The following is a 19,772-nucleotide window of genomic DNA, read 5'->3' on the forward strand; positions in this document are numbered from 1 at the left end:
ATTAACATTTTCATCTATTACCCTCATATAAACATACACACATGCATATAAATACACAATTCTTCTATGACAGTCTATGCATGTATGTATTTAATGTCATGTTCTAGTTTTGTATTATGATTCACATCATGAAAGAATCTTCAAAACATTAACAAAAAGATGTGTTTTCTGGGAAAGACACATTTTTACGGTCACTGTGGCAACAACCTTAGTAGTTAATATGAACTCCTACTTGATTCCTAGCAACATTTCCCTATCTATTTATTCCCAGGGCTCCATTATCATGATTATCAACAATTTGTGTGAAAATACCCTGATAAATTATAGCTTCAGTATTTAAAAGGTGACAGTGACATCACACTGACATGGTATCAAGGTATCTACTTGCTTCTCATTTCTAATTTTTAAAAAGCTTAAAATCAAAGAGTTAAAAGGTTAGTCACAGAAAAAGTAAAGTTTAAAATTTTAAGACCTGTGACATGAACTTTCTAATAAAGAAGTGAATTAAATGGAATTTTGTACTTAAGAAGAAGAGATGGAAAATGCAAGGTTCGAAAAGAATAAATCTCTCTAAACACGACTTTCAATGGCTACGTCACATCCACCCTCGGGAGGCTTTTGTGTATATACCCATACCTTTTTTCTGTATAATTTTTTCACTTTTCAGAATATGGCCAATGAAAATATAATAAACTTTTAAATTCAAACATGAATGTCCAAATGAAACTCATCTCTCTAGGACCTAACTGCCTCCTATTAAGGAGATACTGATTTCAGTGTTCCCCATACATAAAGTAATCCTTCCAAAAATATTCAGCATGCTGTGAGACAATCTTTTCAACGATGCAGACTACCTCCTCAGTTCAGTAAAAGTCATAAAGGCTGAGGGAAGGCACCAAGGTAGTCCCCTGCTAAATGGAACTGGGATTTCTAAGAGTGGTTTTAACTGCCTTAAAACTAGCAATGCTACTTCCCCAAGAACCGGGCTTTTTCCTACATTGAACTCTTAAAAAAAAGTCACTTACAACCTGGAAATTATAAAGTTCTAGGGGGAAAATTTGAAATCACACATCCTTTTTACCCCCTTCCTCTCTGATCAAGAGAGCAGGCAGTGAAAGTCTCCGCTAGTCAGACAACTTCTGCCCAATACACTTCTCCCTCCTTGCTAGGAACAAAGGCAAATAATAGCACAAGCGCCCTCTTCTGGTCAATATGATTTACATCAGCTTGTCTGAAGAGCATTCAGTCCTTGCTCGAGGCCCTCACTCATCCTCCCAACTGTATTTTAAGCTGTCGCTGGGCCAAATTAAGATGACCCTTCTATGGAGAAACTAAGCCCTAGTGAAGATCGAGGAGCTAGGAAGCACCAACAAATATTTTTCTGAATTAAGCGTATCCAGTTTTGCAAAATAAAAGTTTTGAAAATTACCAAAAAATTAACAGCATTAAAAGAGCTAAGATCATTGCAAGCTAGAGATCAACATACAGAAGAAGCAGCTGTCAGCTGTCATCTCGAGGCAAAGGCGTTACTGTGACTACAACTCCAGGTGAGAAATATCAGACTACTTGCCGTGAATGTATTTGGTTCATATAAAGATACCACTTAAACTATAAGGAATCTGCTCTCTTCTTAAAAGCATGCTTTACAGACTTGAGGTTCTTGAGGTCACCTGGAACATGTGAAACGCCAGCTTTTCATTGTACTCCCACTGCTTCATGGCCTGCTCCACGTCCGGTGGCACGGGGACAGAACCATCCCCCGCACTGGAAGCCATGTGGTAGAAGTCAGAAATCTTGGCCAACTGCTCTCGAAGATATCTGGTAGATATTTGTGTCCACTCTGCATTTAAAAAAAAAAAAAAAATCTAAATTTTCAGATATGATGAATATAAGAATTAATATTTTCTCCCTCCTTTCTGATTAGCTTAAGGATGTACATATAAAACTAACATCTGTTACAAAGAAGCGGTTTTGGCATGTGCAAGCATTATACAAAAAAGCACACCCAGCCCAGTAAGGCAACGTGGATGGCCCTAGATACCCCGCAGGAATGTTGGCCAGCTCCTGGGTGGAGAAGGCAGCTCTCCCCGTGTGTCTCTGTGACTCCTAAGGGAGGAGGAGAGATGCCTGCTCGTGAGTTTTGTGCATTTCATAATGCTCCATGTTATGCTAACAACAGCACAAGAATTTTCAAAGCCACAAGCAGGAAACAGAGGAGGTGAGCACCTCAAAAATTTCTATTCCAAAATAATTCAAAATCCTCCAAATGCAGTTCTCCAAGTCGGATTTCAAACACGCCTCATTAAGATTTGTTCCATTTTGGACAGTCTGTAAGAGGACTGGCATTCACCATGGGCTGGCCCATGACAACATCCTGACCTCCACTCCCCTTCCCCACACCTGCTAACAACACCAGCACGGCTGAGCCTCATGGACAACCATCTGGACCTTCAATGATTCTACTCTCCTCAACCAACACAAGACACCTCAGAACTCAGTCAGAAAGAGTAGTGAGCAACAAAGGTAGGAGACTGGAAAGGAAATAGAAAAAGTACCATCACAAAAAAAAAAAAAAAATCACTAAAATTATTCAAAAATGTCTGCCAGAGGGGCACAAATTAAATCAGTGTGTTGCCTCTGGCAACCATGAAGGATGTGATGCCAACTTTAGCCCATTCTGTGGATAAAAATGTAATAATTGCATGCTCACAGCCAAATTTCCCCAAGGATTAGGGAAACAGCCTTTCAGAAGGAACCACCCTACTGAAACATTACCATATAATGCTATTTTCCCATGATCCTGGCAATTGCCTCTCCCGCCTTATTTTTAAAGGAACTTATTTTGACAAAAGTAAGAGCAAAAACCTAACATCTGTTGGGGATTCAGGGCTTTGTTTTTATTCTTTAAGTACTGTTAAAAGTACTTGACAACAGTACCCAGAGAGAACTATTGTTAAGTCTCAGTCTGAACTACTTATTTTCACTGTGTCTTTTTTAAAATCAAAATTTAAATGCACATGTTAAACTCTAGCAATAAGTCAATGCAAAAAGATGAACAGATACTAGGTCAGCATTCTGTTCCTAATATAATATTGTTCTTCAGAAAGCACCACCAATAACAGATATCATTAAAATTAATCTATCACCATTAAAAACATACCAGTAAATTATCAGTGTCATCATCTTCTGGTGCCCCCATTATGGACTAATAGTCTCATGACACTCGTTAACAAAACAAAATGCCAACCATCAGATGGGACAAGTTTAGCTTAGCTATAATAAGCAAAAACAAAAATAACAAGGATCCAAATCCTAGCTTTTGTGTGCCAAGCCTTGCTATTAACTCACTCTCAGTATGGTACCATCCTCAGTGCCCCCACAGAATATTCTAGCCTCAAGAGCTAAAAATAACCCACACATTCACACACCCCTACTTTGTCCAGGGTATATTTTCTTTTTAAGATTGTTTCTTAAAATATGGAAGAAATATATGTTCACCACAGAAAATGTACAATGCAGATATGAAAAGGAAAACATCTGTAATCTCCTCGCTCATAATTAAATATTTTAATATTTATCTTTTCAGGGTTTTTTTTTTCTTTTATATGTGCTGGAATGTTCATATAAACATGCATTTCTTTTTTAAAAATATGCTGAATAGGACATTCCACAATCTGAATGCCTTCTGGGATTCAAATGGAATGCAAATGTAGCCCTCTTAGTAGTGGGTTTTAACTCTATTTAACTGACATTAAATTATATCAGTCAGGGAGATCCAGAGGTCTGGGACATAAGACAGTCTAGAGAGGATTAGTCTAAACAGGATGCACACAAAATTTTTATTAAAAATTAAAAAGAGAAAATTGCAAATAGCCACCAGTACGCTACCCCTTAAAATTATTGGGAATTGGGGCGCCTGGGTGGCTCAGTGGGTTAAGCTTCTGCCTTCAGCTCAGGTCGTAATCTCAGGGTCCTGGGATCAAGCCCCGCATTGGGCTCTCTGATCAGCAGGGTGCCTCCTTCCCCCTCTCTCTTTGCCTGCCTCTGCCTACTTGTGATCTCTCTCTCTGTGTCAAATAAATAAATAAAATCTTAAAAAAATTATTGGGAATCATTGACATCTGCCCTCCTGCTTAGTAAGGACTGAGAGCGAAACCGAGCGGGGGGTGGGTGGGGTGAGGGGAGCAGCAGTGGCAGGACAGGCAGTGGCTCTCAGCAACTCCATGCAAACAGGGACCCAGGAGAGCTTCTTCCAAAGGCCAGTATTGGCCTCCAGCCCCTCCCACCAATTCCTGATTTAACTGGTCTAGAGTAAGGAGCCCAGTTTCAGGTGATGAAAAGAAAATAGGAATGGCTACAAATCACAGGGAAGACGATGGGGGGAAGGGGGCTATTCCAAGGTGGAAAGATGCAGACAGTGATCAAGGAGGCCACTCAGCAGGTGGTGCAGCTCTGAGGATACAGCCCGTCATTTGGAGTTGGTTGATACAGAGAAATTCAGGGCCCCAAAGCCAGATGATCAGAAAGTTTATGCACATAAACATCACTGAGAGCGGCGCAAGGGGCCAGGACTAAAAAGAATGACTGGTCCCTTTGACAACATTCCCCCTGGCCTCCCAGAATCCTAGCCACTATTGCTTCTTTGTTAAGGCCTAATCCCCAGGACAGAAGGGGTTTCAGCCTTGTGCAGCTCTCCCTAGCACTGGCTAGCCCCAGGCACAGCAGCTAGGCCTGCACTACAGCACTGGGCGTGAGATGCCCACCGCTAGTGCATGGAAACCCCTACAGGTGAGAACAGAGACAGGCCAGCTTACATTAAAGATGACCCTGCTGGGCCTGGAACACCTGCAGTATTAAAAAGAAACCTCGGAACCCAGAAGGGGAGGGACACCCACCCGAGGGGGCAAACATAAATCACGCCAGGTGCAGCGGGGCTCATGGAGAAGCTGCCCTGGCCAGGAGACACGGGGAGAGAACGACACAGGGCGCATTCAGCAATTGTGGTAATGAACTGCAGAACAGGATGGCCCCAGTGCAAATTCTCACTCTGCAACTCGGCTGTGTGATGTGAAAAATGATGTCTGACTTCTGCTGAGTCTCAGTTTCCTCCTCTGCAACAGGAATCAATCACACACACACACACACACACACACACACACGCACGCACGTGCGTACACACGAGCTACTGTAAGGAGGAGTTACTTAGCATGATGCATGCAGAGCAGAAATTGATCGCATGTGGTAGCTATCATCACCGTTATTGGGATGGAAAGTTTTTTGAAAGGAAGCTAAGGTTCGATCTTGGCTCTCAGGGAACAGCAGCACCTGTTGTCACTGATGTTAGATCCTGCCTCTGCTACAGCGAGCTGCCAATGCCTAACATAAGGGTCTGGATAAGCATTTGTGAAATCAATCAATGTCAGCATCATGGTTCCAAAACCTTCAATGGATCTGCAATCCTTCATGAAATAAGGCCAAACTCTTTAGTTAGGACTTAAAATCATTTCAAATACTACCTACCATTAATTAGCTACAGTTGCTTTCTCTCGCACTCTCTTCATCTATGATACCTTCTCTACTCACCTGTGTTCACGTGTGCAAATTTTTCTGGACCCAATTCAAATGTCAAATCACATACATAGCCTTTGCTCTCTGGACACCAACCCACCACCTGAAAGGAATCTCCCTCTGTTCTCTGATAGATACACAACCTCCTCTTTCATCCTCTCTTTCATCTCCATAAAACTATGCTTCACATAGTCAATATCTAAGTACTGACTTGAGTTGGTACCCTATAAGGTGCTCCCAAAATAACCACTACATCAAGTCACCCCCCAGTTATTCTTTCAAATCTTCCTACAAACTTCTTAGCTTTCTAGTTTAAACTCATCACTGCATACCTAGCTTTCAAACACCACCTAGGAAATGCCAAATTCCCTCCCTGGCGTGCTGTCTTTCTTATCGCCAATGCAACCAGAAGCACCTGCTGGTCAGTGCCCTCCAAAGGCCCATGCAAATACTGAACTTCAATTCTCTTTAATAAACTTCCAGTAAACATGTATATGTGTCCTTTATTTTCCCGACCAAATTCTTTCCTCTGATATCAAACCAAGTGGGAACTCACTCTGTAAAATAAATCCAATAGAGATTGTTTAAAAGCTTCCACCAATCCCAGAGAGTAAGGTGCACATTCTTAAGGTGATCTACTTGATGAAGAACTTCAGTCAAAAAGGACACTCTCCTTGAAGGAGAAACCTATACCCTAGAAAATTCTTCCTAGCTACACCACTATAATAAAAGTTCTTGCCTCTCCACCGGGGCAGCAGCCTGTAGGATGTAGAGGACTTCATCAGCCTGACTTTGGTACAGACTGAAAGGTCTGAGAAGGAGAGAGGAGGTCTGAAAGGACAGAAAAAACTTCAGTGGTGCAAGACACAGCACATTCCACCTCTAAATATGCAGTAAGAATGACTAGAAGATTTTGCACATTTTTCTCACTTTTTTTTTTTTTTTTTGTTAAAATGCTTTTTTGATCAAAGGATGCCATCAATGAAGTGAAAAGACAACATACAAATTGGGAGAAAATATTCGCAAATCATGTATCTGATAAGAGACTTGGATCTAGAATATATAATGAACTATTACAACTTGATTATAAAAGAATGAGCAAATGATCGAGCAGACATTTCTCTAAGAAGATAAACAAATGGCCAATAAGCAGATGAAAAGATGCTCAACATCACCAACTACCAGGAAAATGCAAACCGAAACCACAATGAGATACCACCCTGGCAGTTACAAACAAGACAGACGGTAACGTGGAGAGCTGAGGATGTGTATGAATTAGAGTCTTCATGTATTGCTGGTGGGAATGTAAAATGATACAGCCACTGTGGAAAACAGTTTAGCATTTCCCCAAAAAGTTAAACGTAAGGGCGCCCAGGTGGCTCAGTGGGTTAAGTATCTGCCTTCGGCTCAGGTCATGAGCTGAGTCCTGGGATCAAGGCCCACATGGAGCCCCTCATCCAGATCTCTGCTTAGTGGGGAGTATGCTTCTCCCTCTCCCTATATCCCTCCCCCTGCTCTCACTTGTTCTCTCAAAGAAATAAACAAAATCCTTAAAAAAAAAAAAAAAAAAGTTAAACATAAGAGTTACCATAAAATCCATCAATTCTACAACTAGCTATATTCCCAAAAGAAAGGAAAGCACATGTCCACACAAAGATTTATAAACCAGTGTTCATAGCAGCATGATTCACAATAGCCAAAAAGTGAAAGCCAATCCAAATGTCCATCAACTGGTGAATGGATAAATAAAATATGTTATATGCAATCAAAGGAATACCATTTGGTCATGAGAAGGAATGAATGGAACTACTGACACATACTACCGCACAGATGAACCTTGAAAACATTATGCTAAGCGCAAGAAGACAGCTTCGAAGACCACATATTTTATGACTTCATTTATATGAAATGTTGAGAACAGGCAAATCTAGATTTATATTACCTTTTAAAGTAGAGGGGAAGTTAGGGTAAATGGAGAATGTCTGCTAATGGGTACAGGATATCTTAAGTGTGATAAAAATGTTCTAAAATGTGTCCATTGCAAGAATACACAATAGGAGAGGTGACTGGGTGGCTCAGTAGGTTAAGTGTCTGCCTTAGGCTCAGGTCATGATCCCAGGGTCTTGAGATCCAGCCCTGTGAGGGTGGGGCTCCTTGTTCAGCAGGGAGCCTGCTTGGTACTCTCCCTGTGCCTGCCTCTCCCCTGCTTGCATGCTGTCTGCCAAATAAATAAATTCTTAAAAAAAAAAAAATACACAACAGGGAAGACACAATCTCTTCAATAAATGGTCTGGTAAAACTCGACAGCTATATACAAAAGGATAAAATTGGAACACTTCAAACACCACACACAAAAATAAACTCAAAATGGATTAAAGACCTAAACATGAGACCTAAAACCATAAAACTCTTAGAAGAGAACACAGGCAGTAATTTCTTTGACATCGGCTGTAGCAACATTTTTTTTTTAGATAGGTTTCCTGAGGCAAGGGAAACAAAAGCAAAAATAAACTATTGGGCCTTCATCAAAATAAAAAGCTTTTGCACAGCAAAGGAAACAATCAGTAAAACAGAAAGACAATCTACTGACTGGGAGAAGGTACTTGCAAATGACATAACTGATAAAGGATTAGTATCCAAAATAAGTAAAGAACTTACACAACTCAACACCAAAAATACAAAATGATTAAAAAACGGACAGAGACTACAAATAGACATTTCTTGAGAAGACACACAGATGGCCAACAGACACATGAAAAGATGCTCAACATCACTCATCATCAGGGAAACGCAAATCAAAACCACAGTGAGGTATCACCTCACACCTCTCAGAACGGCTAGAATCAAAAACACAAGAAAAAAGTGTTGGCAAGAATATGGAGAGAAAAGAACCCTCCGGCACTACTGGTGGGAATGTAAATTGATGCAGCCACTCTAGCAAACAGTATGGAGGTTTCTCAAAAAATTAAAAAGAGAATTACTATATGATCCAGTAATTCCACTACTGGGTATTTATCCAAAGAAGAGAAAAACACTAAGTTGAAAAGATATACGTACGCTTATGTGTATTGCAGCATTATTCACAATAGACAAATTATGGAAGCAACCCAAGTGTCCATCAAGAAATGTATGGAGGGGCGCCTGGGTGGCTCAGTGGGTTAAGGCTCTGCCTTCGGCTCAAGTCATCATCTCAGGGTCCTGGGATCGAGCCCCGCATTGGGCTTTCTTCTCAACAAGGAGCCTGCTTCCCTCTGTCTCTCTCTCTGCCTGCCTCTCTGCCTACTTGTGATCTCTGTCTGTCAAATAAATAAATAAAATCTTTAACAAATTAAAAAAAAAAAAAAAAAAAGAAAGAAAAATGTATGGATAGGGTGCCTGGGTGGCTCAGTGGTTTAAGCATCTGCCTTCGGCTCAGCAGGGAGCCTGCTTCCCCTCTCTCTCTGCCTGCCTCTCTGTCTACATGTGATCTCTCTGTCAAATAAAAAATAAAATATTTTTTAAAAAAAAAAGGAAAGATGAATGATTAAAGATGTTGCATAAATATATACAATGGGATATTACGCAGCTATAAAGATGGATGAGATCTTATCATGTGCAACACAGATGGGCTTAAGAGGGTATTACAGTATAGAGAAGTAAAACTGAGAAAGACAAATACCCTATGATTTCATACATGTGTGAAATCTTAGCAAACAAATGAATCAACAAACAACAAGCAGAATCAGACCTATCAATGCAGAGAACAAAATGATGGCTGCCAGAGGGAAGGGCTGGGAAGATGGGCAAAATGGGAGAAGGAGTGGGCGGTGAGGGCTTCCAGTTATGGAATGAATAAGTCATGGGAATAAAAGGTACAGCATAGGGAAAACAGTCAATGATATTATCATAGCAACATAGAGTGACAGATGGTAGCTACACTTGTAAACATAAGGTATATAGATATTGAATCACTCTGTTGTACAGCTGAAACATTACACTATATGTCAACTACACTCAAAAATTTTTAAGACTTTAAGTAATCTCTACACCCAACATGGGGCTCGAACTTAACAACCCCAAGATCAAGTCTCATGCTCCACCGACTAAGCCAGCCAAACAACCCCAAATAGAAATTTAATAAAAATTTGAAAATAAAATGGGGCCATGGTTTCACAACTCTGTGAACACACTAAAAAAAAAACCACTAAAATTTAAATAAAAAACCATAAAAATTTAAAATTAAAAAATTTAAAATGCATTTTAAATGACTTGTAAAGTATATTAATATATCAATACAGTTGTTATATAATTTTTAAATGTTTACTTGAAATACTATCAGTAAGAAATCATCTGCATTTCATGAAGTAAAAGAATATCCCATGCTGACAGAAAGTAATCCACTGCAAGAGGATATGATGTTGAGGGAGTGGGAGCAGGGAGGAGGAAAAGGGGTGGAAATAAGTGTGTCCATGAGTTAATGGTTAAACCTGGGTGAACAGCAATAGGGATTTTTTCTTCTGCATATGTTTAAAATTTCCATAATAATAGGCTTTAAAAAGTTAATCAGTTGTAGCCTATGAAATGATTCACAGAAAACCTGAAATTCCCTATTCAGCCACTATTCACTTGAGGAATGAAAGGGGTGAAATCAGCATGCTGATTGGCAGACTGGATAAAGGACAGTCCAAATGAAAACCGCTGTCTCAGTGCGACATGAGACCGACGGAGTCAGCCCACTGGCTGGAATGTTGTGTTCTGCTGAATGGTCAGTTGATGAAATCAGGCCCTTTGGCTGGAGAGCAGAAAAATTGGGGGGTGGGGAGGAATGGGGGATTGCAGGGGGAGGGGAGACAGCAGAAATGCTGTGGTAATAAAGGATGACATTTTTTTCATGCTTTAAAAAAGTTTCCCTCTAACACAGAATTACCTGGAGAATACTGGTGTTTTGTGGCAAATACCCAATACCTGTTTTTGTCTGCATGAGTGATTTTACTATGTTATTTTTAACAGGCTATTTCTCTCCAGTTTTATTTACTGAGTGATGATACTAAGCACTGCTTAACTTTAAGAACAAGGTGAGTAGTCAAGATAGAATAAAACCATTTAGCAACAAATATTAAATGCCTACCAGGGGCCAGAAGCTCCCTTGGGGTCTCAGACCACAAAGGGTGAAGAAAAAGTAGCCCCTACCTGGGGCAATTCATCCTAGAGTCAGGAAGACACACAGGGACACAGAGATTGACAGCACTAAGGTTAAGCGCACCAACACACCACAGGGCACAGGACACTGTAGCCAAGTCTTGAGGGACGGAAAAAGGAGTTCCACAGACACGAATAGCAGTGTGCAACATGCCAGGTAATGGGGGCGCCAGAAAGGCAGAGGGAGAAAGGACCAGTGGGGCTAGGTGGGTGGCCCAGACCTGAGGTCCTCAAGTGCTAGTGCACAAAATGACCACCAGAGGGCGCTGGTCAAACACAGAGTTATAGCTCCGGACTCCACAGAGATTTCGACCCCAGAAGTCTGGAACGGAGTCCAGAAATCTGCATTGATAACCAGCAGCCCAGATGACTCTGACCCTGGCAGTGACAAACTATCGAGCTTGATCTGTCATCGCAAATGATGAAAAGCCACTGAAGGATTTTTAGCAAAGGAATGATAAGACCAGATATGTAAATTAAGACCCTCTCAGATAGCTGTAAGGGAGACAGATTAAAAGAGGACTATAAAGCCCAGTGGGGAGATGAGCAAAGATGGAACAAAGAAGAGACAGATAAAATGGCACCAGCCTGAGACAGAAGAGGACAGACAGGGGCAAGGCAGCCCCCAGATTTCTCAGTGGGGTATTTGAGACGATCCTGGTGCCATCAACTAAGATGTGGAAGTGGGAGACTGGGCAGGGGAAGGGGCTGAGTTCAGTCTGTTTTTATGAACTTTTTAATTAAACTTTGTACAGTTTTAACAAATATTACGTAAAGATCCAACATATCCTTTACCTACCTTCCCCAGATACTAACATCTTGCAAAACTATTATAATATCACAACCAGGATATTGGCATTGACACAATCCATTGATCTTACCTGGGGTTTCTGGGTTCAACACTTAAATATGAGGTGTCAGAAAGGTGTCATGGAAAAACACAACCAGGGGCAGGTGGATACACAGGTATGGGGGCTGTTACCTTAAGCGGTTTCAATGCCTTAAAGAATGTGATTCTGAAACCATAAGTACCCAGCAGACACCGTCCAAGGGTAGGTAGGTTTATTCTGCACAGAGTATTGGTTGTGCCCTCACTGGCCACCCAGCTCGCCCCATCTAAGCTTCCAGCATATGTTTTTGTTTTAAAGATTTTATTTATTCATTTGTCAGAGAGAGGGAGAGAGAGAGAGAGCACAAGCAGGGGAGCAGCAGGCAGGAGAAGCAGGCATCCTGCTGAGTAGGGAGCCTGATGTTGAGACTTGATCCCAGGACCCTGGGATCATGACCTGAGCCGAAGGCAGACGCTTAACCCACTGAGCCACCCAGGTATCCCATCTCCCAGCATATGTTAACTCACTTGGTAGTGGTGAAGCGCACAGGCCATGGAGTTGGATGACATGGCTCCTTTCCCGGCTCCAATCACTTGCTGGTTTTGGGGTCTTGAGCAAGTCACTCAGCCTCCAGGTGCTTCGGTCACTTGTCTCTAACACAGGACTGCTAAGTGTACTTGGACTATAGGGTTATTTCGAGAATTAAGTGAGCTATATAACATGCTTAGAACTGTGGTGCCTGCCCAGGAGAAAGCACACACACGTGATCTCCAGGCCTGGGTAGGCCCACACATGGGGAGGAAGTCACCTGAGGTGAAAGGAGGATCTCGCTGGCCAAGGCAAAGAAGACAGGTAAGGACTGGCTGCTGTAGAAAAGTCTGTATGGGTGTCAGTCAGGGTGGGAGTGAGCTAAGGGAAATGGACAGAAGTTCCTTGCTCTCTGAAGTTCAAGGGGAGGAAGCCTGGAGGGAGAGGTGAAGGTTCGACCAACCACTGTGAGCAAAGGGCAGCTCCCCTAGGAGTGAAGCATATATTTATAGGAAGGATGGACAATACTCCAAAAAGGATAAGGACCGTTACAAGGCAATATATAAATAACTCCCCAGTTGTGTGACAGTTAATGCTTAAGGATTTCAGGGTAAAAAGCGACCAGACTGGCCAACAAAGGAAACGGGTGGCAAGGTCTTAGGCAGGAAGAGGAGGAAGAGGGGCTGACAGGGGAAGGCTGGTATGAGCAAGAGCTGCATCCCTAAGAAGCCAACTCCAAACCTCGCCTTTCTTCTCCCTAGGCACTGACGAATACCTCATACCTGAGGAGAGGAGCACCTGACACCTTCTTTGGTTTGGCCCTCTGGCTGTCAGGTGTCCCGCTCTTGTTTCCACGCTGAGGTATATATACAGTCCTAACTGTTGCGCTTAGGGATTTTTCCAGTGGTCCTTTTTCCCTATCAGCCCCACACAAGCATCTGCAGCCAAGGATCCTGGCAACCACAGAATCCAATTTTAGCCCCTAGAACAAGACTTTCTTATTTGACATATCAATCACCCCACCAACTTCTCAGCACAAGGACAGCTTCAGGGGTTTCCTCTAAACAGATGGGCACATACAAAACATCTGCCCCAACAGGCTCAACTCCTTCTCAGGGGATGAGATAGCTGTCTGAAATTAATGCTGTCATCATTATAAGGTAAGTTTCACCAAGCTTTTCAGATTCCTGCATACACCTGAATGAGCAACGACCTTGGCCTCGGTGAGTTATTCCTAACATGGAATAACAGGCACCTTATTTTTACAGATATTAAACTGGTGCATTTAATTAACCCCTCAGGACAGGTCCCCACAGTCCTACACATCTGAGACCAGGCCTCGAGTTCTCTTGCCCCAGGGGAGGAAAGCTACCACAGTGCAAGGACTCAGTGAGGAAACCGCAGCTGCACTTCCCTACGTAGAGAACACACCTGTGTGCACAACTAAGCCTCACACCTAAAGGGACAGCTCCCCGAGGACTGGGGTGAAAGGAGAAAGGGAGGTGCAGCCCTGGAAAAAGACCTTTGCTGTCAGGCCCCTGGAGGCATCAGAACTACTTAAATTATTCCACTGGACATTTCATTACCATCACTCCACGCCCAGCTTCTGCCACAGAGCCCTGATCATTGACGCAGCAAGATAAACTACATTTTCTTTGTGCACTTTGCATTGGAATTTAATTCCATGATCAGCTTGGCCGGAGTCAAGTCTCTGCAGTAAAAGCACTGTATTGACTACTTAAGTCTTAAATGCAGTTGCTGTGAAGTTTGTACTTCTGAACAAGCTTTAGGTAGGTAAGAGTCTTTCATTAGAACACAAATACAAATATTGCAGACATCATATTGCCAAATAACCATGTAAAGTTAACCATGTAACTCTAAACCAAAAAGCTCTCAAACATAAAAATCCTTACACATGGCACAAACCAGGCAGACCCATCCCCGTTATCCTCTCCTCCAGAGCTCAACTGGCTTTATTTTCCTGGAGACCAAAGACTGATGCATGCGTGATTTCATTTAATGAAATCTATTCACTCTAGCTGTGTTGCTCTCACAAAGACACTCCAGCTGGTAATTTACTGACCCTGAACTTAATGTGTTTTCTATCCTGTCAATATATTCCAGGTATCTCTTCATTCCCAGATAATGGTGAGCTGAAATGCACCTAGAGCCACTTGATTCCAGGGATTTCATTTGAATGATCATATATGCTTCATTTGAAAATGACTCTGAAACTTAATGTCTTAAAAGAGAGAGAGGAAGAAAGAAAAAAAGAGAAAAAAAGGAGGAATCAAAAAAACTTGCTATTCATCATGGAATTAACATTCCAATGTGGACTGCAAAATACAAAAAGACCTAGCTTTCCGTAAGTCATTACAAAGTTAGTAATCCAGAGCACTTTAAAAGAACAGGGCCACTATATGCCCAGTACAGAACAGGCACCAATTGTCTTAAAGCAGCATAAGAACATACACTGAAGACATAGATACAAACATATTTCAGAAGATACACAAGCAACTGGTAACAATTCCCTTGGAAGCATGTGATGCGACGCCTGGGAAACAGTGTGGGGAACAACAGTGCTGTGAGACTTTACTAACCTCTTTGAATACTGTATCTTATAGATAAGCAACTAACCAAAAAAAAAAAAAAAAATTGTCTCACACAACCTGTTTTTTTCTTAAAATTCCATGATGCTTTAAGCAATTGAGCTGCAAGATGCACAATAAAAACTCATTAAACAACGAGCCTTCTGAAGCACCTTCACACCTCACCTCAACACCATTCCCCACCCCAGTTTCACGGTCACCCCTCAACCCATATAAGCAGCCTGGAAATTCTGTAAAGCAAACAAGACCCAAAAGTCCAGGATGGAATTCCTGGTTTTCCCACTTTCCCTGGATTTTCTTACCATCATTTGTAAACTGGAGCTACCCAACAACCTGGGAAGATTTTGTGAGCAGTGCCCCAAATGAAAACACAGGTTATCCATCTGTAAACTACAAAAACGTCTAACAGATATTTTCGTTGCATAATACATTCCAGGTGTAAAGGCATCTGCATGTACCAATAGCCAGGAAGAACAAAGAACTACAATATTAAAGAAATTGGGATTCTGATTAGCACTTTCCCATAAAAGATGATTAGTTATTTCAAGCAGGAGTCAACATCAAAACGGACTAGAAAACAGAGAAACTGCTGAATGGCAATGGGTTCTTAACAGTAAATCCAAGACTAGGTAACTCCCCCCAAACCAACAAGACCAGAAGAAATGACAGTGGTAAAGACCAAGAAAATACAGTACACAGATCTAGAAACCTAACTGGTTTGCTCCAGCTTGCCAGGAAGGAAGACAATTATCTAAGACCAAGAGATACTTTTGAAGATGCAATAAAAAACAAAACAAAAACTTTCCTAATGCTTAAAGGCTAGATTTTGTCAAGGCCCAGCTCATATTTCACTCCTTCAGAAAACCTTCCCTAATTTTTCATCTCCCATCATTTCCGATATGATTGCAGATAATTACGTACTGCCGATTGCTCTCTGCTTTAGGGATGCATCTTCTCTCCACAAAAAAATGAGAGCCCCTTAAAGGCAGACAGCACAGCCCCCATTCAGTTAAAATTCCTCACAGCATCTACCCCAATGCGTAAAATCTTCATAAACCTTTTTAACTCAAATCTTACTGAAGTGAAATATAAATTCTTTGAGTGCATTTTTCTAAGAAACTCAAAAGGATTCATGGGCAGATATTACCTCTAATTTCATCAAGAACTTAATGATCACACACACACACACACACACCATGACCACTATCACACACTAGCATTCAAACTTGAAACAGGCTGTAACGTTTTACTTTGGGAAAAGCAGACATAGGTTTCCACAGAGCAAGGGTAAGTAAGGCAGAGTGATACTACAGCATATTAAACTTGATCAGAACTTTTTAAAGTAAACACAAAATCAAAAATTAACAAAAATACTTAATGTTAAATGGAAAGGTTAAAGATTAATTGGAAACAGAATATAAACTCCAACACATATGCACCACATACACAGATATGTATGTCTCCATCCATCCATGGACAGAGCCTAGATGCCATACAACCTAGCACCGACAAGCACCTTCAGCACCAGATCTTGCTTTCTCAATACCGTTCCCCACTAGAAAGAAGTATGGTTCCTTAGGGAAATGACTGCCTGCAGGTCTGAAGAAGAAAAAGATGAGCCTGGGATGTCTTTCTGTGCCAAACTACAAGACAGTGTTCTAAGACAAAAAGGTGTCATGTCAAAAAGGATATAAAAAGCTTGAAAGTTCTTCCACTGGCTAAATTTTTGGACAATCGGAACACTAAAATGAAGAATGAGTGTTAGGTTGTAAAATGATGAACGGATAATCCACAATTCCATCCCAATGACTAAAGATAATTTTTTTTAAAATAAGAAAAAGAAACAAACAGAGAAACTCATTTACCATCACTAACCATGTAAATATAGCAATTCTTGCTCTGAAAATTCATAATCAAAGGAAAAGAATTTAACTTTTATTCTGCCTTTTTTATAAAGAATTACAATTTATCACAGTTGATGAGAGAAAGCTCATTTTTACGGGAGAATGCCAACATCAAGCCCTTCCCAAAAAAATAGTGATTTGGGGCTTGATTCATCATTAGATGCTAAAACTTTTAAGTGAATTACTGGGGAGCGGGATAGTGGCAGGTGCCAAAGTCATGGCCTACAGGCCCTACTCCTTATACTACAGAATTTTTTATCCAGGTAGCCAGAGCTACCCCACCAATTAAAACCTACTTTTCAGGCCTAAGAACAGAATGAATTTAAATTACACTTATACAAGCACGTCTGTCCAGCCTTCAGGGTTATTGTCATAGTAAGCAAATCAGATAGTTCTTTTATGACAAACCAGATACGAGGAACACTGTGAAAATGTGGAGGCAATCTTGACTTGAAACTAAAAGCTTGTCCCTGGAGTCAAAAAAGTTAGTGCTGCAAGGTCTTCAAGGGCCTGAAGTGAAAGTAAGCTGGTTGGCTTAGATAAGAAACCAGACTGTCAATTATGTATTCGGCAGCCCAAACGGCTCAGTGAATTTGTCACAATTTAATTACCCAGTGTGCAAGAAGGGTAGCTACCTCTCCCCTGTGTTTTGGGGGTGGTCAGGATAGTGGTTCCGACAGGACAGTCAACCAAGAAAAGTCCATCCTCCAACACAAATGCCTGTCCCAGCAAAACCTCAGGGCTAGAGAGGAAACAACTGAGTGTAAACAGGGCAGCTCCCTGGGGAGTTTAACCACGAAGCGTTTTAAGCTTCTTCTAATCTATCTGTAGCCCCCAAAAGACTTCATGCTCATGATGGGTCTTGTCACTTTTCACCATCTTGAACGCCCAACAATTCCTAGCCAGAATTAGAGCTGTTCCTCATACAGGCAATTTCATCTTCCTCGAGTTTCTATAGCACCCTGGACTTTGCTATGCTCTGCCTATACCCCCCAGCACCCCTAAAAATAAGGGCTCTGATTCCTCTGATGCTGCCCACAACCCTGAAATCCTGCAGCCTGTTCCCTGCCAGCACCTTTCTCCCAGCGATGCTTCTTGCCTCCAAGGGGTCCAGACCCGCACCACTACTTTCCACTAGCAACTCCCGCATCACAGCAAGGAGGAAAGACCAAGCACCTAGTGAGTCCAGCTCCAACTGTGCTAGCAGTTACTTAACTCTTGTTTTAAGATTTATTTGAGGGACACTTGGGTGGCTCAGTCAGTTAAGCGTCTGCCTTCAGCTCAGGTCATGATCCCAACTGCACCCCCAGGAGCCCCAGCAGTTACTTAACTTCTGAGGCTCAGGTCTCTCATATACAAAATGGAATAACAGAACCCACACTGCAAGATTATGATCACAGTGTCTGTAAACTTCTCAGCACAATACACAAAATAACTAATAAATACCGGCTAGTTATGATATAATAAATATTGGCTAGCAATTGCAGCAAGTAGAGTCTACCTTTACTGCTCATTTACTATGCGCCAGGAACTGTCCCAAAGCCTTTAGAACCCTGACTCATTTCTGCCCTAGAAGGTACTGCCAATTATAACTCTCCCCGTGTTATAGACAAGAAACTTAGAAGTGTTACAACAGAAATAGTACTAGGAGGTCCTTCCCTGGCTGCCCACCATCCCCTAGAGAGAATTCTCGGACCCCTAGCACACAAGCTCCTCACAGCCTTCTATCACCGCCCCACTGGTAATTAATTCACAAGAGGAGAAAACCCCTGGCAGTTCTACAAATCCAACTCTTTGATGACCCTGTTTCTCTGCAGATACCATCTGTTTGCCAGAAGTGCCCTTCCCTGCACAACCTCCCCCAATTCTGTCGAAATGCCTCTTCTTTCAAAACGGTAGTCAAACATCACTTCTCTGTGGATCTCCATGGTTTCCTGTCCTTGGGACTCCCTCTGCATTTATTTCATTTCACAATCAGCTCTCCCTTCCCTTTCTTATACTTGGATTGTGTGGCTATCCGCCCCACCCCAAACCATGACCTAGAGGGCAGTGATTACATTCTCCGTCTGTCCTCACTGACCAGCAGCGTCAAGCACAGGCTTCCGAACCTACTGTGGACACGTACGCTGAGGGGCTTTGCGCACCCACAGGCACATCCATGCCCCCATCTGTGAAATGGAAATAAAGTATCTCTCTCACAGAGTATCTGAATAAATCAGAAAAGAAAACGTACACAGAACCTAGAGACAGTTACTAAGAAATGGGGGATGTGGTATTACAGCACACCACAGAAGTCCTCGGAGACATGGGGAGGGATGGACTCTTCCCACATGAGCCAACAGGAAACACAGCAAAGGGATGAGGAATGCCCAAGGCTGAAAAGCTCCCTCAAGTAACGGACATCATTTTCAAAGCACACGTCCAGAGCTGATTCAGTCTAAGATTGGAAGAAGCACCACGTTCCTGCTCTCTACAGCGCGGGGCATTCGGTAACTGCTCAAGAAATGCTAACCGCCACCATGACAGCAATGATAGCAGTAAGCGCCACAGTTACGAAGACTTGGCTTAGCAACAACAGGACTCCTCACACGGAACATTCCTACAAATAAATGCACAAAGTCTGAGTTATTTACTCTACAGTCGTATCTCCTAGTCTGTTTAAGACTTTCCTTCATTTCCTAACTCTAAGTTGTACTTTTTTAAGTATTAGCTAGCCCATTTTAAACTCTTTTCTCTGGGGAGCTCAAAAAATCTTAAGATAACTAAACAATCTTATTTTAAAAACAAAACTTCACTCAACTCTAAAAAATATCTGAAACTAACTACCCATTACGTCTGGGGTTCTTTCCCTTGAGTCTGTAACACTCACTCATTTGATAGCATTTTCTAAACATCCTGTCTACCTATAACATCTTATTTTTTAGCTTTCATAAGGGCTGAGAATTATAACCCCTTCCTCTAAGCTGCCCTACTTTAAAATCTCTACCCTGATGTTACAGTATGTCCAGGTCAAATATTTCTTTACCTGCCTTGAAATGACACATGAAAACTCACCCAGGAACCCAAGGCCCCTCTCACTTTTCTCACTTTGGAGTACACACTATACTGGGGAGGCCTTTGCCTGCTGTAAGCTCCCCACGGCAGCAACCCATTTA

The 19,772-nt window shown here is 41.9% G+C and overlaps 1 protein-coding gene across 1 annotated transcript in view; it reads right to left on the minus strand.

Annotated features, from left to right (window-relative positions):
• Positions 1–19,772, minus strand: part of LOC111146123 (mediator complex subunit 12 like) — a 314,971-nt gene that overhangs the window by 246,400 nt on the left and 48,799 nt on the right. Inside the window, exon 5 of the mRNA XM_022501526.1 lies at positions 1,671–1,840. Within this exon, the coding sequence (XP_022357234.1) occupies positions 1,671–1,840 (170 nt within the window). The remainder of the gene's footprint in view (positions 1–1,670; positions 1,841–19,772) is intronic.

This window comes from Enhydra lutris, unplaced genomic scaffold, assembly GCF_002288905.1.
Source record: "Enhydra lutris kenyoni isolate GAN:26980312 unplaced genomic scaffold, ASM228890v2 scaffoldscaffold2, whole genome shotgun sequence".
NCBI classification, from domain to species: Eukaryota; Metazoa; Chordata; class Mammalia; order Carnivora; family Mustelidae; genus Enhydra; species Enhydra lutris.